Source organism: Scyliorhinus canicula, chromosome 1, assembly GCF_902713615.1.
Source record: "Scyliorhinus canicula chromosome 1, sScyCan1.1, whole genome shotgun sequence".
NCBI classification, from domain to species: Eukaryota; Metazoa; Chordata; class Chondrichthyes; order Carcharhiniformes; family Scyliorhinidae; genus Scyliorhinus; species Scyliorhinus canicula.
The window spans coordinates 273710197-273736134 of NC_052146.1; the positions used below are offsets into that span (position 1 = coordinate 273710197).

Here is a 25938-nt window from a genome sequence, read left to right on the forward strand (position 1 = left end):
CAGCCCAAACCCAAACTTTCCCAAAACTTCCAACAAGTACCGCCACTCCACCCGATCAAATGTTTTCTCCGCTTCCATGGACACCACCACCACCGGTACCAGAGCTCTCGACGGATTTATCACCACATTCAACAGCCGTCTTATATTACTCGCGAGCTGCCTGCCCTTCACGAAGCCTGTTTGATCTTCTGCAACCACCCCCGGGACACAGTCCTCCATCCTCCCCGCCAACAACTTTGGCAATACTTTCACATGCGTGTTCAACAGTGATATGGGTCTATACGACCCACATTCCACCGGATCCTTCCCTTTTTTTTGGGATTAGTGTGATTACTGCCTACTTCATCGTCTCCGGCATATTCCCCTTCTCCAGTGCTTCATTAAACGGCCGCAACAGATGTGGTGCCAGGTCCTCCGCAACTTCCTTATAAAATTCTGCCGAGTACCCATCCGGCCCAGGTGCCTTCCCCGACTTCATACCCCTGATACTACCCAGCACCTCCCTCAGCCCCAGGGACTCCTCCGACGCCTGCCTCTTTGCTTCCTCCACCTGGGGAAATTCCAACTCGTCCAGAGCTCCTCTCCTCCTGGGTCTGCCTCATAAAGTCGCTGGTAATACTCTCTAAATGCCTCATTTATCTTCCCTGGCTCTGAAACCACATTCCCAGCCCCAGCCCGGATCTTCAATATTTCCCTGGACGCAGCCTGCCTCCACAGCTGGTGCGCCAGCATGTGGCTCGCCTTCTCCCCATACTCGTATTGCACCCCTCTTGCCCTACGCAGTTTCCCTCCCGCCCTCCCGTCGTCAGCCTGTTAAATTTCTCCTGCAACTTTTTCCTCTTCGCCAATCCCTCTACGGTGGGCACGCTCGAATATTCCCTGTCCACCTCCACAATCTCGCTCACTAGAACAAAGAAAATTACAGCACAGGAACAGGCCCTTCGGCCCTCCCAGTCTGCGCCGACCCAGATCCTTTATCTAAACCTGTCGCCTATTTTCCAAGGATCGACTTCCCTCTGTTCCCCGCCCGTTCATATATCTGTCTAGATGCATCTTAAATGATGCTATCGTGCCCGCCTCTACCACCTCCGCTGGCAAAGCATTCCAGGCACCCACCACCCTCTGCGTAAAAAACTTTCCACGCACATCTCCCTTAAACTTTCCCCCTCTCACCTTGAAATCGTGACCCTTTGTAATTGACACCCCCACTCTTGGAAAAAGCTTGTTGCTATCCACCCTGTCCATACCTCTCATAATTTTGTAGACCTCAATCAGGTTCCCCCTCAACCTCCGAAACAATCCGAATCTATTCAACCTTTCTTCATAGCTAGCACCCTCCATACCAGGCAACATCCTGGTGAACCTCCTCTGCACCCTCTCTAAAGCATCCACATCCTTCTGGTAATGTGGCGACCAGAACTGCATGCAGTATTCTAAATGTGGCCTAACCAAAGTCCTATACAACTGTAACATGACCTGTCGACTCTTGTACTCAATATCCCGTCCGATGAAGGCAAGCATGCTGTATGCCTTCTTGACCACTCTATCGACCTGCGTTGCCACCTTCAGGTTTCAATGGACCTGAACTCCCAGATCTCTCTGTATATTAATTTTCCCCAGGACTCTTCCATTGACCATATAGTCCGCTCTTGAATTAGATCTTCCAAAATGCATCACCTCACATTTGCCTGGATTGAACTCCATCTGCCATTTCTCTGCCCAACTCTCCAATCTATCTATATTTTACTGTATTCTCTGACAGTCCTCCTCGCTATCTGCAACTCCACCAATCTTAGTATCATCTGCAAACTTGCCCATCAGACCACCTATACCTTCGTCCAGATCATTTATGTATATCACAAATAACAGTGGTCCGAGCACGGATCCCTGTGGAACACCACGTCACCTTTCTCCATTTTGAGACACTCCCTTCCACCACTACTCTGTCTCCTGTTGCCCAGCCAGTTCTTTATCCATCTAGCTAGTACACCCTGAACCCCATACGACTTCACTTTTTCCATCAACCTGCCATGGGAAACTTTATCAAACGCTTTACTGAAGTCCATGTATATGACATCTACAGTCCTTCCCTCATCAATTAACTTTGTCACTTCCTCAAAGAATTCTATTAGGTTTGTAAGACATGACCTTCCCTGCACAAAACCATGCTGCCTATCACTGATAAGTCTATTTTCTTCCAAATGTGAATAGATCCTATCCCTCAGTATCTTCTCCAACAGTTTGCCTACCACTGATGTCAAGCTCACAGGTCTATAATTCCCTGGATTATCCCTGCTCCCCTTCTTAAACAAAGGGACAACATTAGCAATTCTCCAGTCCTCTGGTATCTCACCCGTGCTCAAGGATGCTGCAAAGATATCTGTTAAGGCCCCAGCTATTTCGTCCCTCGCTTCCCTCAGTAACCTGGGATAGATCCCATCCGGACCTGGGGACTTGTCCACCTTAATGCCTTTTAGAGTACCCAAAACTTCCCCCTTCCTTATGACGACTTGACCTAGATATTTAAACATCCATCCCTAGCCTCAACATCTGTCATGTCCCTCTCCTTGGTGAATACCGATGCAAAGTACTCATTAAGAATCCCACACATTCCCTCTGACTCCACGCATAATTCCCTCTTTTGTCTTTGAGTGGGCCAATCCTTATATACGAATAAAAGACTTTGGGATTTTCCTTAATCCTGTTAGCCAAAGATATTTCATGACCCCTTTTCGCCCTCTTTATTGAGCTTTTGAGATTCGTCCTACTTTCCCGATATTCCTCCAAAGCTTCATCAGTTTTGAGTCGCCTCGATCTTATGTATGCTTCCTTTTTCATCTTAGCTAGTCTCACAATTCCACCCGTCATCCATGGTTCCCTAATCTTGCCATTTCTATCCCTAATTTTCACAGGGACATGTCTGTCCTGCACTCTAATCAACCTTTCCTTAAAAGACTCCCACATTTCAAATGTGGATTTACCCTTAAACAGCTGCTCCCAGTCCACATTCCCTAGCTCCTGCCGAATTTTGTTATACTTGGCCTTTCCCCAATTTAGCACTCTTCCTTTAGGACCACTCTCGTCTTTGTCCATGAGTATTCTAAAACTTACGGAACTTTCTAACCTTGCATGTCCTAACACTCCTTCTCAGGGGTCCCGCAGGCAGTACATCAGAAGCCGAGGCAGCCTGCTGCATATCTCGTACTGTGACCTGGCCCCTTTGCCGACTGCCCTCTGGGGCGACCGGGCCTGGATGGGCCTGGCAAACTTCCGGGTGTCATGGGTAGTGTGTGTGTCACCCCTGTTCTTCTCGCTGCCCATTGGATGCACCAGAGACAGGTGGGCGGGGTGGGTTCAGAGGTGCCTCCAGGAGTCACCGGCATGGGTCCCATCACCACCTCCTCCCTCAGGATGCCCGATGGCCCCCTCGCTACTCCATGGGGTGGGGGCACGGCTGGAGTGAGCTCTGGTGCTCGGCCATCACCGGGCGCTGCCAGTCCTGGAGGCCCACTCTTGTCACGATCAGGGTCTCCATGCTTGCGGCCATGGAGCACAGGGACTGTGCCACCTCACTCAGGGACAGCGCCTGGCCCCTCTGTGACTGGCATAGTCATCCAGCACCAGGCCAATGTGCTTGATGCCCGCAGCCATGACCTGTGGACCCTCTTCACAAAAGTGAAAAGCCGAGGGGAGAGTCACTGGGAAGGTGAAGAGTGTTTGCGACAGCAGTGCCGGAAAGTCGGTGTTGTCCCTGGACATGTGCTCAGGCGTGTTGCGGGGTTGCAGGGGGGGGGGGGGGGGGGGGGGGGGGGGGGGGGGGGGGGGGGGGGGGGGGGGGGACTCACACTACATAGGGACATTGCAATGCTTTGGGGGCTAACTTGGAGAAGAAACACAGATAATGCACATTGTGAGACACTCAGACGTGGGCAGCACAGGGTGTCTGCAGCTAATGGCCTGTGTATGCAGGGCACATGGCCATGGCGGGAGGCAAGGGTGTTGGAACGTGATATAAATGGGGTGCCCGTGGACTGGCGGCGGGTGGGGTTCAATCGCCCACTAGAGGGGGAGAGGGGGCTATGGGTGTGTGTGACAGGGGGGTTGCCCATCCTGACCTAGCGCTGTCTGCCGGGGCCACAAGGGGTGGGAGGGGATTGGTGATGGGTGTGGAGAGTGTGGGACAGGGGTGGATCCAGGGGCATGGGGTGTTGGTGTTGACTCAGCCTGGCCGCCCTGAGGAGGTCATGCAGCTTCATTTTGCACTGCTGCTCGCCATGGCCATGGGGCATATGCCTCTACCCCTTGCACCCAGACCAGTTGATGTTGGCGGGTGGTATCCTCTTTCCCAGCCCAGGAAACAGGGTGTCCCACCTCTCCATTACAGCATCCAGCAGTCTCTCCAACTCCGCATCTGCGAATCTCAGGGTCGCTCTTTGGGGTGGAATCTCCTTGTCTGGAATGTGAGTATGTGGGGAGTGGGGTACGTGTGTGCGGCTGTAGCTTGTCAGGCTCTCGGGTGCCAATCCTGACCCCAGCGAATCACACGCCGGCATTGGAATCGCACTAGTTCCAAATGGCGCCAGTGCTGGCCCATTAGCAAGGCCTGTAGAACACCCACGGTTCAGTCCCGGCATCAGCACTTAAGTCCCTGAAACTGAGAATCCAGCCTGAAACATCAAAGTGAAAACACCTGGGGGCTGGATTCTCCGATTCTGGGGCTATGTCCCCACGCCAGCGTGGGAATGGAGGCATTTTGCGCCAGAAAAACTGGTGCAAAATGGCCACTGATTCCTCATTTTGTTGGGGGCTATCAGGAAGGCAGCATAAAGCACTCGGCTCTAGCTGCCGATATGGCCCGGAGAATTGCTGGATCCATGGCCGCGTCCTGCAGCGGCAGTGCCGTGCTACATGGCGGTGGCCACTTGCGGACCACTTGCAAAATAGACCCACCTGCCCGCGGATCGGCCCTCCCCCAACAGTGGAGGCTCTGGACTGAGTCCGCAGCTGCCACGCCAAGTTCCCGATGGATGATAGTACATGCGACCGACGCTGTTGAGAACTCGGCCGGTCAAGGGCAGAGTCCTCGGCAGGACTCGGGCAATGACCTGAAGCTGTCGATATGTCGATCTGGAGGGGGCGGAGCATCACAAAAGCGGCGCCACCCCCGATTTGGTCAGAAACTTGGATTCTCCGGCCGTTCGCTGAATGCAATTTCGGTGTCGGTGACCGGCGAATCCAGCCCCTGCTCTCAAACAATACCTGGAGCAGTATTGAAATAATAGAATTTCACTGGAATATACAGCCAGCAAAGATTTACCTAGTTTCTTTGGTTCAGGGAGGTATTTAAATAAACTTATCTTGTTCTTCGTTTTAATCTAAGAAAACCGTCTGACTAATTATTTACAACCTGAAAGCATAAATAGCGGCACTCCTACAGAATTATCAATCTTGTGTTGCCCTATTATGTATTTTCTTTACATGTACTAAATGATCTGTTGAGCTGCATGGAGGGATTACTGGGTTACTGGGATAGGGTGGAGGTATGGGCTTAAGTAGGTTGCTCTTTCCAAGTGCCGCTGCAGACTTGATGGGCCGAATGACCTCCTCCTGCACTGTAAATTCTATGATTCTACTGAAAGCCCAGGGAAGAGCAAAATCACATTCTGGGATAAACATTAGAAAACCATTGGAAATAACTTCTATTCCACATTGCTACACAAAGCAAAATGAAACCACTATTTTGCACAGAAACAATGCTGAAACTAGTTTGAAAATCTGGGGCTGCACTGTGCATGTTAGGTAGAAATTCTTTCATCAGCTATATGTGCATTGAAAACTGAACAGTTCTAAGCATTACATCGCAAAACTGATGAAAACCATGGGCGGGATTCTTCGTCCTAGGGCGCTCAATGTATGCCCCGTTGGGACAGAGAATCGGGCGTTGGGGGAAAATCGGGATTGGCCGCTGGGTGTCAACCCGAATGTCTATTTAGCGGACCCAGTGCCCTGTGCTCCAATCTCCCATTGTTCTCCGGTCCCCGTGGTTAGGAATCACCTGGGCATGGATCACTTGTCTCAGCATTCGTGAACCTGAAATGGTAGACCTCGTAATAGGCAATGAGGCAACGTTGGGGTTTCACCGCTTAGGCCACTAAATCTCGAAAAGGATATGAATGGATCCATGTAGGGGGGTCCCCTTGTTTCAGGGGTCCTGGGGGGGCGGGGGGGGGGGGGGGGGTTGGTCAGTTGGTCAGCTCACACCCATATTTGAGGGATGGCGGGGGGTACCCAAGCAATCCGATGATGGGGTCTGCTGTGCGGTGGGATGAGAGTGGTCGGGCCAATGTACGGGAATGTATGGGGCGGTTGTGTGGCCGCGGGACCTTGCTATCTAGCCACCCGTTCAAGATAGTGGCCCAATAGCTGGATTCCCTGGGAATCCTTCATATTCCAAGGCATGCATAAATTTGTATGGTATGGAACACTGAATTGCATCCCACTTTACGACTGCAAGGCAATTGTAAAACCGGTGCAATTCGGCTCCTGCAGGAGAACATTGGACGGGATACAATGGCCACTCTGTGCAGCTCGCCGCGGCGCAGCATGACGGTTAAAAGCCAGGAAGAACCTGCTCCCGGATCTACCTGAATCGCAACGCCTTGCAAAATCCAATGCCATCTTGCAAGATGTTGCAAAGTAAATACCGCCCATTGTGGGCAGTTGCACTATTTGGCAAATCTGTATATTGGAGCGAGACAGCTAGTCTCGCTCTAATGTGCAAATTCCCAAGGTACCTGAGGCTTTGGGATTCATCCCATTCGCTTCAGAAGCTTTGGGTGAGTGCCGTTCAGCACACGTTTCCACAAACGGGAGCCAGACAGAATGACACCCGTGGTGGTCTCCCAGGGGAGCGGAGTCCCCAGTTGCATGCCTTTGGGCAGGGTGGTGCCCTGGTGCCATCTGGACATTGTGACAGTGCCATCTGGGTGCAGGCTGGCATTGCCAAGATGCCCTGGGGGTACTGTCAGATTGTCACTGCTGAGCTGGAATTTTCTGTGCATGCAATCGGGCCGGGGGTGCCCTGCATGGGTGTTGGGTATGCGGTGGGGTGCGAGGGGATGGAGTGTGTGGGATGTGGCTGGGGGCCCTCCCATAATGCGTTCAGGCTGAGGAGGGGGATCTGCGGCCGCTTTGGGGACCTCGGAGACGGGATGCCATTTCGATCTCTTGCTACACTAGGGATGTCCGGCAAGCAGAGCTCCCCAGTGTACAAAACGGGGCTATGTAAGGCCTTGGCTGGGAGTTCCCCACTGAGGCCCCTTACACAACGCGAGTCGTGAGGGCCGGGAAACACGAGGTTAAACGCGCTCACTAGGGGACTTTGTTCCCAATTAGTTGAATCGCGCCCATAGTCTCCCAAACAGAGAATCCCGCCCCATGTGTATGTAAGTAGCCACAAATTGTTGGAGTTGTGGCAGAGCAACAATCTAACAGCCGAATAACTATACTTCAGCACGGTAGCATGGTGGTTAGCATAAATGCTTCACAGCTCCAGGATCCCAGGTTCGATTCCCGGCTGGGTCACTGTCTGTGCGGAGTCTGCACGTCCTCCCCGTGTGTGCGTGGGTTTCCTCCGGGTGCTCCGGTTTCCTCCCACAGTCCAAAGATGTGCGGGTTAGGTGGATTGGCCATGCTAAATTGCCCGTAGTGTCCTAAAAAGTAAGGTTAAGGGGGGGTTGTTGGGTTACGGGTATAGGGTGGATACGTGGGTTTGAGTAGGGTGATCATTGCTCGGCACAACATCGAGGGCCGAAGGGCCTGTTCTGTGCTGTACTGTTCTATGTTCTATGTTCACCGAAATATATGCATAAAATATTTGAATAGGTTATTTAGTTGCAAACAGTATACAATAATTCATAATACTATATTAAAAAGAATTATAATAGCTGAATATAGTTTTTGCAGCTTTATGAACAATCAATAAAATGTGGAGTTTTACATCCATACCTTTTTTTGGAACCTGTACTGTATTTTCTGGATATCTCTTTCCACGATTTTAGAAGATTCAGAATCTACAGCCAAATAAAGTTACTATTACTAAACGGTAAGTTACTAAAGTATATTTTCCTCATCTTTTAAATTTAATTTAATCTCTCAAATTAACTTTTGACTCCCACAGAACAGGTGAGTTTTCATAATGCTTGCTGAATCACTATGGCCTGGATCCAAAACTCTTGCTTGGCAAAGCATAGGGTAAAGTTATTATTTTTAAAGATTTCTTTTTCTTGTAGGCGGTTCTCAGTATTGGTACAGTCGCAGGCAGGCACTGTTCTAAATTGATTAAAGCCACGGTTTACTTCGACTCATGGCCATAAGAGTAGGGCCAGTCAAGGACAGTGGTGGGAAGTTGTGTGTGGAGGCTGAGGAGATAAGCGAGATACTAATTGAATACTTTTCGTCAGTATTCACTCAAGAAAAAGATAATATTGTGGAGGAGAATGCTGAGACCCAGGCTATTAGAATAGATGGCATTGAGGTGCGTAGGGAAGAAGTGTTGGCAATTCTGAACAAGGTGAAATAGATAAGTCCCCGGGGCCGGATGGGATTTATCCTAGGATTCTCTGGGAAGCCAGGGAAGAGATTGCTGAGCCTTTGGCTTTGATTTTTAGGTCATCATTGGCTACAGGAATAGTGCCAGAGGACTGGAGGATAGCAAATGTGGTCCCTTTGTTCAAGAAGGGGAGTAGAGATAACCCCGGTAACTATAGGCCGGTGAGCCTAACGTCTGTGGTGGGTAAAGTCTTGGAGAGGATTATAAAAGATACGATTTATAATCATCTAGATAGGAATAATATGATTAGGGACAGTCAGCATGGTTTTGTGAAGGGTAGGCCATGCCTCACAAACCTTATCGAGTTCTTTGAGAAGGTGACTGAACAGGTAGACGAGGGTAGAGCAGTTGATGTGGTGTATATGGATTTCAGTAAAGCGTTTGATAAGGTTCCCCACGGTCGGCTATTGGAGAAAATACGGAGGCTGGGGATTGAGGGTGATTTAGAGATGTGGATCAGAAATTGGCTAGTTGAAAGAAGACGGAGAGTGGTAGTTGATGGGAAATGTTCAGAATGGAGTTCAGTTACGAGTGGCGTACCACAAGGATCTGTTCTGGGGCCGTTGCTGTTTGTCATTTTTATAAATGACCTAGAGGAGGGCGCAGAAGGATGGGTGAGTAAATTTGCAGACGACACTAAAGTCGGTGGAGTTGTAGACAGTGCGGAAGGATGTTGCAGGTTACAGAGGGACATAGATAAGCTGCAGAGCTGGGCTGAGAGGTGGCAAATGGAGTTTAATGTGGAGAAGTGTGAGGTGATTCACTTGGAAAGAATAACAGGAATGCGGAATATTTGGCTAATGGTAAAATTCTTGGTAGTGTGGATGAGCAGAGGGATCTCGGTGTCCATGTACATAGATCCCTGAAAGTTGCCACCCAGGTTGATAGGGTTGTGAAGAAGGCCTATGGTATGTTGGCCTTTATTGGTAGAGGGATTGAGTTCCGGAGCCATGAGGTCATGTTGCAGTTGTACAAAAATCTAGTACGGCCGCATTTGGAGTATTGCGTACAGTTCTGGTCGCCTCATTATAGGAAGGACGTGGAAGCTTTGGAACGGTTGCAGAGGAGATTTACCAGGATGTTGCCTGGTATGGAGGGAAAATCTTATGAGGAAAGGCTGATGGACTTGAGGTTGTTTTCGTTAGAGAGAAGAAGGTTAAGAGGTGACTTAATAGAGGCATACAAAATGATCAGAGGGTTAGATAGGGTGGACAGCGAGAGCCTTCTCCCGCGGATGGAGGTGGCTAGCACGAGGGGACATAGCCTTAAATTGAGGGGTAATAGATATAGGACAGAGGTCAGAGGTGGGTTTTTTTACGCAAAGAGTGGTGAGGCCGTGGAATGCCCTACCTGCAACAGTAGTGAACACGCCAACATTGAGGGCATTAAAAAATTTATTGGATAAGCATATGGATGATAAGGGCATAGTGTAGGTTAGATGGCCTTTAGATTTTTTCCATGTCGGTGCAACATCGAGGGCCGAAGGGCCTGTACTGCGCTGTATCGTTCTATGTTCTATGTTCTATGTCTCAAGTGAATTGATGGTCGCATCACAGGTGGTGATTCCACGGGTTTGTGTTTGGAGCTTGAGCCTCAATCCGGGGTGTTGGGGTGTGGGGGTGGGGGTTTGATAGGTGGCGGCAGTGACTGCACGGGACAATACAGGAGACACGGGAGCGTACGGGCGCTGTGGGTGGCGGCGGGCAGCGGGGGGATGTAGGCAGGGGAGGCGCATTGGCGGGGGAACCAGCTGGCGGCAGGTCCCGTAGGGAGACCGTATCTTGCCGTCCGTCCTGGTGCGCGATGTAAGTGTACTGGGGGTTAGCATGGAGCAGCTGGACCCTCTCGACCAGGGGGTCGGTCGTATGGCTCCTCATGTGCCTCCGGAGAAGGACTGGTCCAGGAGTTTTCAGTCAAGATGGAAGCGAGACCCCGGAGATGGACTTCCTGGGGAAGATAAACAAACGATCGTGAGGGGTCTCGTTTGTGGCCGTGCAGATGAGTGATCTGATGGAATGGAGGGCATCAGGGAGGATTGGGAGTCTTCTAGACCTAAGGGCCAGAAGAACGGCCTTCCATACCATCACGTTCTCCCTTTCCACCTGCCCGTTTCCCTGCGGGTTATAGGCTTCCACTATAGCTTGTGCTTCCTTCTCGACCGAGGGATGTCGAATTTCAGAAGCGTTGAGGGTCCTAGAGAAGAATGCGACTGGCCTGCCCGCCTGGTTGAGTGTGGCGGCCAGTGCGATGTCTGACGCGTCGCTCTCTACCTGAAAAGGGATGGACTCATCCACCACCTGCATTGTGGCCTTGGTGATGTCAGTCTTGATGCGGCTGAAGGCCACGCGGGCCTCATCTATCAGGGGAAAAGTGGTTGTTTGAATAAGTGGGCGGGCTTTGTCTGCATGATTGGGGACCCACTGGGCATAGTAGGAAAACAGCCCCAGGCATCATTTTAGTGCCTTGAGGCTGTGGGGAGGGGAGAGTTCTGTGAGGGGTGCATACGGTCAGGGTCGGGCCCTAGGACTCCGTTCTCTATGACATAGCCAAAGATGGTGAGTCAGGTAGGACGGAAGACGTGTTTTTCTTTGTTAAATGTGAGGTTGAGGGATTGGGCGGCCTGGAGGAACCTCTGGAGGTTGGCTTCATGGTCCTGCTGGTCATGGCCATACGTGGTCAGATTGTCCAAGTATGGGTATGTAGCCCACAAACCGTACTGGTCCACATTCGGTCCATCGTTCTCTGAAAGACCGAGGCCCTGTTAGTGGTGCTGAAGGGGACTCTGAGGAAGTGGAAGAGCCGGCCGGCTGCTTCAAATGCAGTGTAGTGGCGTTCTTCCGGGCAGATTGGGAGCTGGTGGTAGCCCGACTTCAGATCGACCATTGAGAACATACGGTACTGCGCGATCTGGTTGACCATCTCCGCTATGCGGGGGAGGGGGTACGCATCGAGTTGCGTGAATCGGTTAATTGTCTGGCTGTAGTCCACAACCATCCGATTCTTTTCCCTGGTCCAGACGACCACCACTTGTGCTCTCCAGGGGCTGTTGCTGGCCTCGATGATCCCTTCACTCAACAGTCGCTGGACCTCCGACTTGATAAACGTCATGTCTAGCGAACTGTACCGCTTGCTCCTGGTAGGCAATGGGCTCACAGTCAGGGGTGAGATTCGCAAAGAGTGAAGAGGGGGGAAGACCCCTTGAGGGTCACGAGGATGCACGCCGTGAAGGGGGGCAAGGGTCGCCGACCTGTGGGGTCAGGCTTCAGTGGTTACATTGAAAGTCCAATCCGAGCAGCAGGGGGGTGCAGAGGTGGGGGAGGGTGTAGAGCTTGAAACAAGCATACTCTGTGACCTGCATCGCGAGATTGACGATACAGTACCCCCGGATCTGAACTGAATGGGACCCGGAGGCAAGGGAGATTGTTTGTTTGGGAGGCTGGGTAGGTGTGGAGGGAGCAGCGCCTTATCGTATCGGGGTGGACAAAGCTGCCCGTGCTCCCGGAGTCAAAAAGACAGGGGGTCTCGTGCTCGTTGACCCTGATGACCATCATGGAGTTCTTCAGCTGTTTTGGCTGGACTGGTCGAGGGTGATTGTGCCCCGCTGCTGGTAGTCTGTGTGGTTCATGGATTCACAAGATAGCAGCCCCCATGAGTCGCACGTGTCAAGCTGGGATGAAGATGGTGACCAAGATGGCTGCCCCCATCGGTTGCACGTGTTGGTCGGTGCCGGGGCCGGTGGCCAAGACGGCGGCCCCCATGAGTCGCACGTGTCGGTCGGTGCCAGCAACCAAGATGGCAGCCTCCATGAGTCGCACAATGCCGATGACACATCTGACGGGGGCGTTCTGGGCAGGCACGCAGCCGCATTGCGGGGTATGTGGGGCTGCGAGTCCATGGGTTGGGCCTGGTGCGTTTTCGATTTCTGGGCCTTAGGCCGGCTCACACAGACTCTCGTGAAGTGCCCCTTTCTTCCACAATCGCTACACGTCGCTGTGCGGGCTGGGCAGCACTGCCGGGGGTGTTAACCCTGGCCGCAGAAGTAGCACTGCGGTTCCCCGGGCTGGGCTGGCAGACGCGCAGCACAGGCTTGCAACATAGTCGGGTCGATGGGGGCCGCGTCGAGGGTGTCCACGAGGGGTTTGCCAGGCCCGCGGGGAACGCGCTGAGGTTCTGGTAGGCCACCTCTAGCGAGGTCGCTAGGTTTACTGTGTCCCACAGGTCGGAGTGTAGCCACCTGGGGTGGCCATGTCCCAATTTCAAAATGGACACTTGCAAAGAGTAAAGGGAAAATTGGACAGTGCTAAGGAAACAAGCAGGTGCAAGGTTTGCCTGTGGATTGGAACTTGCAGCTCCCAGACAGAACTGATACTACAAGCCATTAGCATAGTAATGAGCTATCTCCGGGGACAAAAGAAAAACATTTAAGCAATCGGTACCAGAGCAGACTCCCTGGTGCCAGTGGAGACTAAAACAAAGGCAGGCCAATGGTCATCTAGGGCCCGCCCAGTGGTCAAGCAACGGCCCCTTTATTGGAGAGAATCAATACAAACGATAGGGACATGGTCCAATTAATTGGGGCCAAGTTCAGGAACCGCCCATTAGGGCGCGAAACCCTTTGGGGTACAAAGAGGAGTCCCCAAAGACAGATCGCTCTCTTCTTCTTCACCTTCACCTTGGCCTTGGCTCTCAGCGACGAGAGGCCCGCCAAGCACCAGCCAAGTAAGTCTAAGGTCAACGCAGGCTACGAGATAGGCACTCCTAGCTACTATTTTATACCAGTTCGAAGCCAGCAGTATCCGAACTGGACAATGGCCATTGTTCCTCTGACTGAGTGGGCACCCGAAGCTAAGTATAGGCTTTTAGTAGTAGTTGTAGTTTAGTGAGTAGAGTTTGTGCATGAGTAATAATTAACTGTGTGTGTAAATAAATGTGCATTGATTTCAAACTTACTAACTGGTGTATCGAGTCTTTGATCAGTATTCAGTTTTGAACCTTCGGGTGGTATCAAAAAGATACCTGGCGACTCTTGAGCAAAGGTAATTAAAACAGAGCAAATTAAGGAAAGCATAACGAGCAACAGGAGGTCCCGTTTTCCAGCAGGCGCTGCCTGATATAATTCGAGCAGACCCCCGCCACGTAGGTGTCCCTCATGGAGCATGGAGGAGTCGCAGCTTGAGAGTCTCTGAAGGAGGCATTGTGGAGGAGTCGAGGTAGGCCTCGAAGCAAATGTTTGAATATTTCCTTGGCTTCGGACGCGCGGGCGTCGAGTTCGAGCCTGTCTGGCTTTAGAGCGGCTTCCATACTGCTGTCGATGACGAATAAATTGATATACCTTAAATTCACAGTGAGGCAGAGAGAACGAGTGAACTTTAGGCTTTATTAGTCATGAACTTGCCTAGCCAGAGTCAGTAGTACAGATGAATGCCGCCCACAGGAGGCCTATATATGGCCCCGGTGTGGGCAGAGCCAGAGGCGGAGCCATACCGGGGTTACAGTACAGTACCTGGAAGCAGTTCATATCACCACTTCCAGGTCATAGGTCACAGGTTACGGTATCATGCATGCATTATGGTGAATACATTCACCACACTCACCTTTTGCGTGGGGCTGGCAGCCATCTTGGATGGGCCTTGGGTCTAGGTATTTGGATAATCCTTCATAGTGTACATAGCTGAGGGTACATGGTTGAGGGAAGGTGAGAGACCCCCAATCAGGTTGGCCACATGGAACATGCAGGTCTTGGGGGGTCCAATGAAGAGGTTGAGAGTTTTCTCTCATCTGAAGAATTTAAGGGCAGATATGGTGCTCTTGTCGGACACTCATTTGTGGGTGAACGACCAGACCACACTACTGAAGGGGTGGGTGAGCCAGGTATTTCATTCGGGCTTCAACAGTAGGGCCCAGGGCTGGCAATTTTAATTAACAAATGGATTAAATTCTTAGCGGATAAGGATGTGGTAGCCCTGGGTAGCAGGTATGTCATTGTTATTGGGTCATTGGTGGATAAGTTGGTATACTGGTAAATGTATACACCCTGAATTAGGATGCTGTGGCATTCATCAGGCTCCCATCCTAGATTTGGACGCACACTAGCTGATCCTGGGGGATATTGAAACTACATGCTGGGGCTGCAGTTAGACCGATCTAGGTCGAAGGTATTGGCTCCAGGGGTAGTGAAGGTGCTGTTAGCGTTTATGGAAGAGATTGGAGGGCCGGGGGGGGGGGGGGGGGGGGGGGGGGGGGCGTTCCCATGGCAGTTCATGCATCCAGGGGAAAAGGAATTCTCATTCTTTTCCCCAGTTACACTCCAGGATAGACTTTTTTTGATGAGTAGGTCCCTTCATCCCAGGGTGGGGAAAACAGAATGTTCGGCTATAGTGGACTTGGTTTTCAAGGTGGACCCTGTTCAATGTCCCTTATGGAGGTTGGACGTGGGGCTACTGGTTTGTATGGGGTTTTGTCGGTGCATTTCTAAGGCAATAGATGAGGATGGAAGGTTCATTGGGAATGGGTCTGTCTCTCCTTCCATGCTGTGGGAGGCCTTGAAAGTGGGTCAAACACTCTAGTGCAACCCCCGCCATGCTGAAGCGCAGGGTGGAGAGGCTGATCTCCACCTCAACAAAACCCGCCTTCGAGCAATCAACAAGGCAAAGGCCAAAACATCTACCCTCATGCCGCCTGCAGCTCGAGCTGGTCCGACACCCTGAATATGGCTTCTAGGGGGCCAGGCTTCACATCCACATGTAAGACCCCTGAAATTGTCCTTAAATACCGACCTCACACAATTTTCCAGTTTCTGACAGAACCAAAACATGTGAACATGATTCACATGGGCCCCTCCCACATCGCTCACAGGTATCCTCAACCCCCTTGAACAGCCAGCTCAACCTTGATTTAGTAAGGTGATCCCTGTAATCAACCTTCAGCTGTATCAGCCCCAACCTCTCACAAGAAGCCGTGGCATTCACTCTCTGTAGCACCTCACACTATAGTCCCTCTGCATGGACCATCCCCAGTTCCTATTCCCATTTCATCTTAATCCCCTTTATGGATACCCCATCCTCCTCCAGGATCCTCCTGGAAATCGCTGAGATGACTCCCGTCTCCAGTCCCTCCGCTGACAACACTTGCTCCAACAATAAAGGGCCGGCACTACCGGAAAGCTCGGGTATACACTCCTTGTGCAGACTCGTACCTGCAAGTACCTAAACCCCTCTCTCTATGTCAATCCATATTTCTCTCCCAATTCTTCTAGAATCGCGAATCATCCCCCAAGGAACAAATCCTTTATTTCCCAGATACCCTTCTCCATCCAACCCCAAATCTCAAATCCATCCATCCTGGCCTGAACACATGATTCCCCCCTAATCATTTGTTCAGGCCAGGATGGATGGATTTAAAGTGCAGCCTAAACTGCCTGCAAATCATCAGTATGGCCACCAACACCTGACTCCCCGAATACTTTCCTGGGGACAACGGGAGCGGTGCCAACGCTCTTAATCCCGACCCCCTACAAGAACCTGCTTCCATCCTTACCCACAGAGCCCTCTCCTCCTTGCACCATACTTTCACCTTCTCAGCATTTGCCGCCCAATAATAGTAAAGCAAGTTCGGGAGTTCCCTCTTTCACCTTCCCCTCTGAAATATCACCTTTCTAATCCTGGGAGCCTTCCCCCCCTGCCCCCCACCCACCAAAAATGAACGAGGAGATCAACTTGTCCACCCTCTTGAAGACGATTTAGGTAGAAAGACCGGCAGACACTAGAACAGAACCAGGAACTGCGACAACACATTCATTTTCACAGCCTGTACCCGGCCTGCCAATGACAAAGGGAGATTGTCACACCTTGCCAAATAAGCCTTCACCCCCCCCCCCCCCCCCCCCCCCCCCCCCCCCCCCCCCCCCCCCCCAAGCAAACTGGTAAAATTAATCTTTCGGAGTCCTGCCGAGTCCCGCGCCATTCCCAGATAAAAAGTGAGACGTTGCCAAGTGGAATGGCAACCCTCCCACCCCCCGTTCCCACTCCGTGGGGAGACCGTGAAAACCTCACTTTTCCCTACTACCTGTACCCCGAGAACTTCCCAAACCTCTGAAGCAGCTCCATTATACCCCTCATCGATACCTTCGGCTCCGAGACATATAGAGCAGATCATCTGCATATCGGGACACTATGTTCTACCCCACCTTTTGCTATCCCCTTCTACAACCCCAAGCTCCTTAGAGCAATGGCCAAGGGTTCTACAGCCAATGAAAACATAAGGGGGGGGACATAGGGCACCCCTGCCTCGTACACCGATGCAATGCAAAATACCCCGAATTCGAATTATTCATATGCACACTTGCCTTTGGCTCCTTATATAACAGTCGCACCCATGCCCCAGACTTTGGCCCGATCCCAAACCTCTCCAGTACTGCTATCAGATAACCCCATTCTACCCGAACGAATGCCTTCTCCACATCCAGAGCTACCACTTCCATTTCCCTTCCCTCTGCTGGAGAGAGGATCACATTCAGCAACCTCCTCACTTTCAAAAACAACTGCGATCCCTTAACGAATGCCGTCTGATCCTCCCTGATCACCTTTGGGAGACACTACTTCAGCCTTAACACCTTTGCCAAAATTTTGGCATCTACATTCAGAAGAGAAATGGGTCTATACGACCCACCGTGTCCTTATCTTTCTTTAGCAGTAACGAGATGGAAGCCTGCCCCATCGTTTGTGGCAAGTTACCCATGTCCATCGCATCTTCAAACATGCCCACCAACAGTGGATCCAGCTTGTCTTTAAATTTCTTATAAAATTTGGCTGGGAACCCATAGGGCCCTGCCATCTTCCTTGCCTGCATCCTCCCAATTGCCTCCTTCACCCTCTGCATCCTCACCGGCTCCTCCAAGCCCGCTCTATCCTCCTCTCCCAACCTCGGGTACTCTAACCCATCCAAAAGCTCCCTTATCACCCGTTCCTCCTCTGGTGGCTCCGACCAATATAGGTCTCTATAATATAAATTTGTCAAATACTTCATTAATCTGCTCCGGGGCCACCACCACCTTCCCCGCCTGATTCCGTATCCGAACTATCTCCCCCACCAAAGCCGGTGCACATAGCCCCCAAGCGCAAAGTATGTAATACAAACTCTAAAGACAACTTAACTACCCTCCCACATTCAACCAACCCCAAGACTCCCAACATTCCCACCACCCAGTACAAAAAAAGTAAAACACCAGAAATGAAAAACAAAGACTAAGCCCAGTCCCCTTCCCCTTAGTCCAGATCTCATTTCCAGTCCCATCTCTCCTTTCAGTCCCAATCCTTCAGCCTTCACGAATGCTTCCACCGTTCCGAAGTAGAGATCCTTCAAGTTGTACATCACCCTAAACTTTGGGTGATAGACCACTCCAAACCGCATGCCTTTGTTGTAGAGTGCCGCTTCACCTATCCGAAAGCCAACCGCCTTTTCGCCAAATCTTGGTAAATTCATATACCAGCGCTCTCACATTTCACCTCTCGCCTTTGCTTTGCCCAGTTTAGGACCTTTTCCTTGGTATGATACTTGTGGAAGCGAAGTATAACTGCACTTGGCAGCTCACTTGCTTTCAGCTTTAGAGACTGATGTGCCCTGTCCAGCACGTATCGGGAGAGTTCTTCTCCCACGTCCATCAACTCTACCAGCATCTTTGCAAAGTATTCAGCCGGCCCCGGGCCCTCAAACCCCTCCGGCAGACCCATGATCCGAAGATCTGCCTCCTTGACATGTTCTCCAGGTACTCTACATTAGTTTTGAGCCCTTTATTCGCCTCCGGCACTCCTCACCCATCAAAGTGATCTTGTTGCTGTGCTGCGACATATCCCTTTCAACTTCTCTCCTTGCTTTATCTCACCCGCATTCCTCGACACAGATGTATTTACCGGGGCCATCGCCACCTCCACCCACGTTTTCATCACAGCCATCATTTCCCTTCGCAGCACCTCCATATGCTTGGTGAACAGCTTTTCAAATTCTCCGGACATCACTTTGATCAGAGAATCCACTGTGAGGGGAGTGGCGCCACATTGTGCTCCTTCCCCAGCCATCTTTTTTTCCGCCTGTGACATCGACTCACTTTCTTGTTCGCCCCCTTCTTTCTGCTGTTCTTCTTCTGGGCCTTTGACATCACAATATCTTCCTTCACCGATTTATTCAAACATTGTCCCTAAATCCTAGGCATTAAAGTTTGAAACCCCAAAACCTTGAGTAGGAGCTTCCCCACGTGTTACGTCCACTTACATGACGTCACTGGAAGTCCAATTTGCTTTTTTATTATTGGGCAGCTAATGTAGAAAAGGTGCTGGGTTGGTGTAGTTACCCTGTTGGGTGTAGGTTGAGGCAAGGTCATGCAGGGGGTCTGGGTTGGGCACACTGGTGGTGGATTTGCTCCCATTTTCACCGACAAAATATTTTACCAGTCCAGTGGTCGCATACACCTTGAGGATATGGGAATAGTTCAGGCAACATTTTAAGCTCGGGTCTCTGTCCAAGTTGGCCCCTATTTGTAACAATCACCTGTTCGAGCCGGCAAAGCCAGACACCTAGTTTGGGGAATGGGGAAAGAAAGGGCTGGGGAATATAGAGGACTTGTTTCTGGAAGGGTGGCATGGTAGCACAGTGGTTACCACTGTTGCTTCACAGCTCCAGGGTCCCAGGTTCGATTCCGGCTTGGGTCACTGTCTGTGCGGAGCCTGCACGTTCTCCGTGTCTGCGTGGGGTTTCCTCTGGATGCTCTGGTTTCGTCCCACAAGTCCCGAAAGACATGCTGTTAGGTAATTTGGACATTCTGAATTTTCCCTCTGTGTACCCAAACAGGCACCAGAATGTGGTGACTAGGGGCTTTTCACAGTAACGTCATTGCAGTGTTATTGTAACCTACTTGTGACAATAAAGATTATTGTTATAAAGGTTATTGTTGTTGATTGCCAGCTTGGAGGAATGGACGGTGTAACAAGGGCACATGGGGTCGAATTTGTTTAGATGGACTGGGAGTTAAATATCCAAGGGTATTAAACTATTCAGAAGGACAGAGTGGATGGTAAGGGAGGTGGTGTAGCTCTGTTATTTAAGATGACTTCTGGGCAGTAGTGAGGGATGACATTGGTGCCATGGAGGGTAAGGTTGAATCCATTTGGGTGTAAATCAGGAGGAGTAAGGTGAAAAAGGCACTGATAGGAGTAGTCTATAGGCCACCAAATAGTAACATTACGGTGGGGCGGGCAATAAACAAAAAAATAACTGATGCATGTAGAACTGGTACAGCAGTTATAATGGGGGATTTTAATCTGCATGTTGATTGGTTTAACCAGGTCGGTCAAGGCAGCCTTGAGGAGGAATGGATAGTTTCCTAGAACAGTATGTAATGGAACCTACGAGGGAACAAGCGGTCCTATATCTGGTCCTGTGTAATGAGGATTGATTAATGATCGCATAGTTAGGGATCCTCTCGGAAGGAGCAATCACAATATGGTGGAATTTCAAACACAGAAGGAGGGTGAGAAGGTAAAATCAAACACTTGTCTCTTGTGCTTAAACAAAGGAGATTACAAGGGGATGAGAGAAGAGCTAACTAAGGTAGACTGGGAGCAAATACTTTATGGTGAAACAGTTGAGGAACAGTGGCGAACCTTCCAAGCGATTTTTCTTCACAGTGCTCAGCAAAAGTTTATACTAACAAAAAGGACGGACGGTAGAAAGAGGGGAAAATCGACTGTGGATATCTAAGGAAATGAAATGAAATGAAAATCACTCATTGTCACGAGTAGGCTTCAAATGAAGTTACTGTGAAAAGCCCCTAGTCGCCACATTCCAGCGCCTGTTCGGGGAGGCTGTTACGGGAATCGAACCGTGCTGCTGGCTTGCCTTGGTCTGCTTTCAAAGCCAGCGATTTAGCCCAGTGAGCTAAAATTGAAGGAAAAAGCATACTAAATGGCAAAGATTAGTGGGAGACTATAGGATTGGGAAATCTTTAGGGGCAACAGAAAGCTACTAAAAAAAGCTATAAAGAAGATTAAGATAGATTATGAGAGTAAACTTGCTCAGAATATAAAAACAGATAGTAAAAGTTTCTACAAATATATAAAACAAAAAAGAGTGGTTAAGGTAAATATTGGTCCTTTAGAGGATGAGATGGGAGATATAATAATGGGAGATGAGGAAATGGCTGAGGAACTGAACAGGTTTTTTGGGTCGGTCTTCACAGTGGAAGACACAAATAACATGCCAGTGACTGAAGGAAATGAAGCTATGACAGGTGAGGACCTTGAGACGATTGTTATCACTAAGGAGGTAGTGATGGGCATGCTAATGGAGCTAAAGGTAGACAAGTCTACTGGCCCTGTTGGAATGCATCCCAGAGTACTAAAAGAGATGGCGAGGGAAATTGCAAATGCACTAGTGATAATTTACCAAAATTCACTAGACTCTGGGGTGGTCCCAGTGGAAATTAGCAAATGTGATACCACTGTTTAAAAAAGGAGGTAGGCAGAAAGCGGTTAATTATCAGCCAGTTAGCTTAACTTCGGTAGTAGGGAAGATGCTGGAATCTAACTTCAAGGAAGAAATAGCGAGGCATCTGGATGGAAATTGTCCCACTGGACAGATGCAGCATGGGTTAATAAAGGGCAGGTTGTGCCTAACTAATTTAGTGGAATTTTTTGAGGACAGTACCAGTGCGGTCGACAATGGGGAGCCAATGGATGTGGTACATCTGGATTTCAAGGTGCCACACAAAAGGTTGCTGCATAAGATAATGATGCATGGTGTTAAGGGTAAAGTAATAGCATGGATAGAGGATTGGTCAATTGATAGAAAGCAAAGAGTGGGGATTAATGAGTGTATCTCTGGTTAGCAATCAGTAGCTAGTGGTGTCCCTCAGGGATCAGTGTTGGGCCCACAACTGTTCACAATTTACACAGATGATTTGGAGTTGGGGACCAAGTGCAATGTTTCCAAGTTTGCAGACGACATTAAGATGAGTGGTAAAGCAAAAAGTGCAGGGCAGGTCAAAGGCTAGAAATCCTACAGCGAGTAACTCACTTTCTGACACCCTCCTCTCTCTCACCCCCCCCCCCCCCCCCCCAAAAGCCTGTCCACCATCTGCAAGGCACAAGTCAGGAGTAATGGTATACTCTCCACTTGCCTGGATGAACGCAGCTCCAACACTCAACAACACTCCAACAACACTCAAGAGGCTTGACACCATGCAGGACAAAACAGCCCGCTTGATTGCTGTTCCTTCCACAAACATTCAAACCCTGTGCACCATCTACAAGATGCACTGCAGTAACTCACCAAGGGTCCTTAGACAGCACCTTCAAAACCCATGACCACTACCGTCTGGAAGGACAAGAGAAGCAAATACCTGGGAACCCCACCACCTGGAGGTTCCCCTCCAAGTCACTTCACCATGACTTGGAAATATATCACCGTTCCTTCACTGTTGCTGGGGAAAATCCTGGAACTTCCTTCCTAACAGCATAATGGGTGTACCTGTACCTTAAGGACTGCAGCGGTTCAAGAAGGCAACTCATCACCACCTTCTGAAGGTCAACAAGGGATGGGCAATAAATACAGGTCTAACCAGCGATGCTAACATCCCGTAAATCAATTTTTAAAAAGCAGCACCTTATAACTTCGGTGTGTGGAATCAACAATGTGGCAACCCAGAGAAAGCTATTAGCGGAGCCGGCCATGGGCCTGAAAAGAGCCATAGAACAGTCTCTATCCCACAAGAATGCTGAAAAGGGGGTTCAGGAACTCCAGGGTTCCATTGACTCCAGCGTACATAGTGTTGGGCGGCCCACGTTCTGAAGATTGGCGCCCTCCAAGGATAGTGTTCAAATTACTTAGTCATCACTAAACGACCAACGGTACAGTATTGTGAATAGACTGGGTGGCCAAGGGCTGCCACGATAAGACAGTAAAACATCTCCTCGGAGGCTGCTGAAGAACACCCACAGCAGTTCTGCATTTGCGGTCACAGGACTGTGGTGGCCAAGGCTACCAGAATTAGAACATAGAACATAGAACTATACAGCGCAGTACAGGCCCTTCGGCCCACGATGTTGCACCGACATGGGAAGTCAAAAACTAAAGGCCATCTATCCTACACTATGCCATTATCATCCATATGCTTATCCAATAAACTTTTAAATGCCCTCAATGTTGGCGAGTTCACTACTGTTGCAGGTAGGGCATTCCACGGCCTCACCACTCTGCGTAAAAAACCTACCTCTGACGTCTGTCCTATATCTATTACACCTCAATTTAAGGCTATGTCCCCTCGTGCTAGCCACCTCCATCCGCGGGAGAAGGCTCTCACTGTCCACCCTATCTAACCCTCTGATCATTTTGTATGCCTCTATTAAGTCACCTCTTAACCTTCTTCTCTCTAACGAAAACAACCTCAAGTTCATCAGCCTTTCCTCATAAGATTTTCCCTCCATACCAGGCAACATCCTGGTAAATCTCCTCTGCACCAGTTCCAAAGCTTCCACGTCCTTCCTATAATGAGGCGACCAGAACTGTACGCAATACTCCAAATGCGGCCGTACCAGAGTTTTGTACAGCTGCAACATGACCTCATGGCTCCGGAACTCAATCCCTCTACCAATAAAGGCCAACACACCATAGGCCTTCTTCACAACCCTATCAACCTGGGTGGCAACAACCCAGAGATAACAACTCTGTTTGTTCTCGCTCTGAGCTTCCATCCTAGCTCCCTAAAGGCCTGCCTGACATCCTTGTCCCCTTTCCTACCTATGTCGTTAGTGCCAATGTGGACTATGACTTGGGGTTGCTCCCCCTCCCCCTTAAGGACCCGGAAAACACGATCCGAGACATCACGTACCCTTGCACCTGGGAGGCAACATACCAAACGGGATTCTCTCTCGCTCCCACAAAATCTCCTATCTGTGCCCCTGACTATTGAGTCCCCAATTACTAATGTTCTACTCCTTTCCCCCCTTCTCTTCTGAGCAACAGGGACAGACTCCGTGCCAGAGGCCCGTACCCCATGGCTTACCCCTGGTAAGTCCCCCCCCCCCCCACAAGTATCCAAAACGGTATACTTGTTACTCAGGGGAACGACCGCAGGGGAACGAGTCACCCTGGCAAGATGACAAAGTCGCTGTGAGCCAGGGTCTTGTATATAGCCCCACAGCAGGAGGATGCCCTGATGCAGCTAAATTGCATCAAGGTCCCAAAAGTAGTCACAATTAGGATGGAACTACAAGTCAACGGTCATCTGCTGTCTCCATTACCGGACAACAGCCCTTCCGTCGGCTCCATATGGCAATTCTGCCCCTGGGATTGAGTGACACCAAGGCATGACTGGCAACATACACCTGGGAACCGTTGGTCATAAGCGTACCACAGTGAACCTGATCACCCACGGACAACAGACAGTCAGTCTGGTAGAGGTGCAAGGATCAAGAACCAGTCTTCCAGCTGCGATTGGTTACAGAGACGCTGCCTGGACTGGCAGAAAATCTTCTGGATGGGCACCAAGAGGGCCGGGGAAGATAAAAGGGGCAAGAGGAAAATTTAATGTTGATCCAGAAGCCCAACCTAAATACTTCAGAGACCGATCAGCCCCATACATCCTGTTCACAAAAGTAGATGACAAACTGAGACACCTAAAGAACTTGGACATCACACACCAAGTCCAGTTTGTGGAATGGGCAATGCCATTGGTCCCGGTGTTGAAACCTGACAAGTCAGTCCGCTAGTGTAGGGCCTCCCACTTGGACCGTTACCCAATGCCACGCATAGAAGATCTGTATGCAAAATTGGTCGGTGGTCATTTTTTCACCAAGCTCAACATGAGCCATGCATTCCTTGCAGCATCACAGCAGTATGTCACCATCAACAACCACAGATGGCTGTACAAGTACACCTGGCTTCCCATTGGAGTGTCTTCAGATTGTGCAATGTTTCATGGGTGATGGGAAACATCATCCAAGTGCTTCTTGGGGTAGCTGTATTACTGGATGATGTGCTCATTATAGGAACCACCAAGAAGGAGCATCTGGGAAGAGGTCCTCCAGTATTTCTCCAATGTGGGTGTCCGCCTGAAGAGGGGTGAGTGCGTGCTTCAGCCGAAAGTGCTCACTCACCTTGGTTACTGCATTGAAAAGGACAAGTTGCACCCAGTGGAGGAAAAAGTCTAGGCCAGTGTTTTGCAAACCTTTTTCCCGGGACCCACTTTTACCGACCAGCACACCTTCGGGACCCACGCTGGCCATCGTTCGCAATCCATGTCGGCCAACCTTTGCGACATACCATTACTGCTTACCTTTAATGCGGCAGGTGAGCCTGCTTGGTCCTCCCAATCTCACTTGCTTCGTCATCCCGTAACAGCCTCCCCGAACAGGCGCCGGAATGTGGCGACTAGAGGCTTTTCACAGTAACTTCATTTGAAGCCTACTCGTGACAATAAGCGATTTTCATTTCATTTCATTCAATGTTATACTTCTGTAAAGGACTTCAGCTGACGATTTAAGTTCTCGCTCCATCCTTCGAAAAAATCAGGAGGTTTGTCCTCGAACTTGCCATGCTTAGTCTTCAAATGCCATTGAAGATTTTAGGGTTTTAAACTTCCATTTGCCAGTACTTCCCTGCATATAACAAACATGGGTTTTGCATCCTGATTTGCATTGGCATAATTAATGCCATACCGCAGGAAATCATCTTGCTGCTGCTCCCGATTTCACTTTCTTCTTAATTGCTTGTTCGTCAGAGGCCCTGGACTCAGGATACAGCTCGCACCAGTACTGCTTTGTCCTGCCATGGATTCTTCTGTGAGGCTCTCTCCAGCAGAATCAGTTGCGAAATCCTGGCATGTTTGTGTCTCTGGCAATCTCTTCCTTATTACAAAATAATCTACCTTCAGTTCTTCAGACAGTCCATTGCTTGCTTGTGGGCAGCTACAAAATGGAGGAATCTCTCCTCCATGATTTTGCACCCCAATCACGGATGTACAGGGCATGTGGTGTCAGGGTATGTGCTGGATGCGTGACCTTTTCTCTGCTGCTGCCTCTGGCAGAAAGACTCGATTGTTCATATTTAAAGGCTGGTTGCATCCGGCCTTATTTTTTACTTTGAAACTTTATTTCCAACACCTGATTTTTCCAAGTTTCTGACTTTTTATTACTGAAAATTAAACAACTTCAGGTAAACATGCACATCCTTACATTTATACACAAACTTTGTTTTAAATACATTTCTATTTCTTTAGAAATTTAAACAAGTATAGAAAAAGTACAATCTTGTTTTTACTTTACAAACTATGACTTTAG

General features: G+C 49.9%; 1 protein-coding gene across 1 annotated transcript in view; it reads right to left on the minus strand.

The window, feature by feature from the left end:
* Positions 1-25938, minus strand: part of LOC119974520 (4F2 cell-surface antigen heavy chain-like) — a 189182-nt gene that overhangs the window by 70378 nt on the left and 92866 nt on the right. The window contains exon 5 of the mRNA XM_038813465.1: positions 8008-8072. Coding sequence (XP_038669393.1) covers positions 8008-8072 — 65 coding nt within the window. The remainder of the gene's footprint in view (positions 1-8007; positions 8073-25938) is intronic.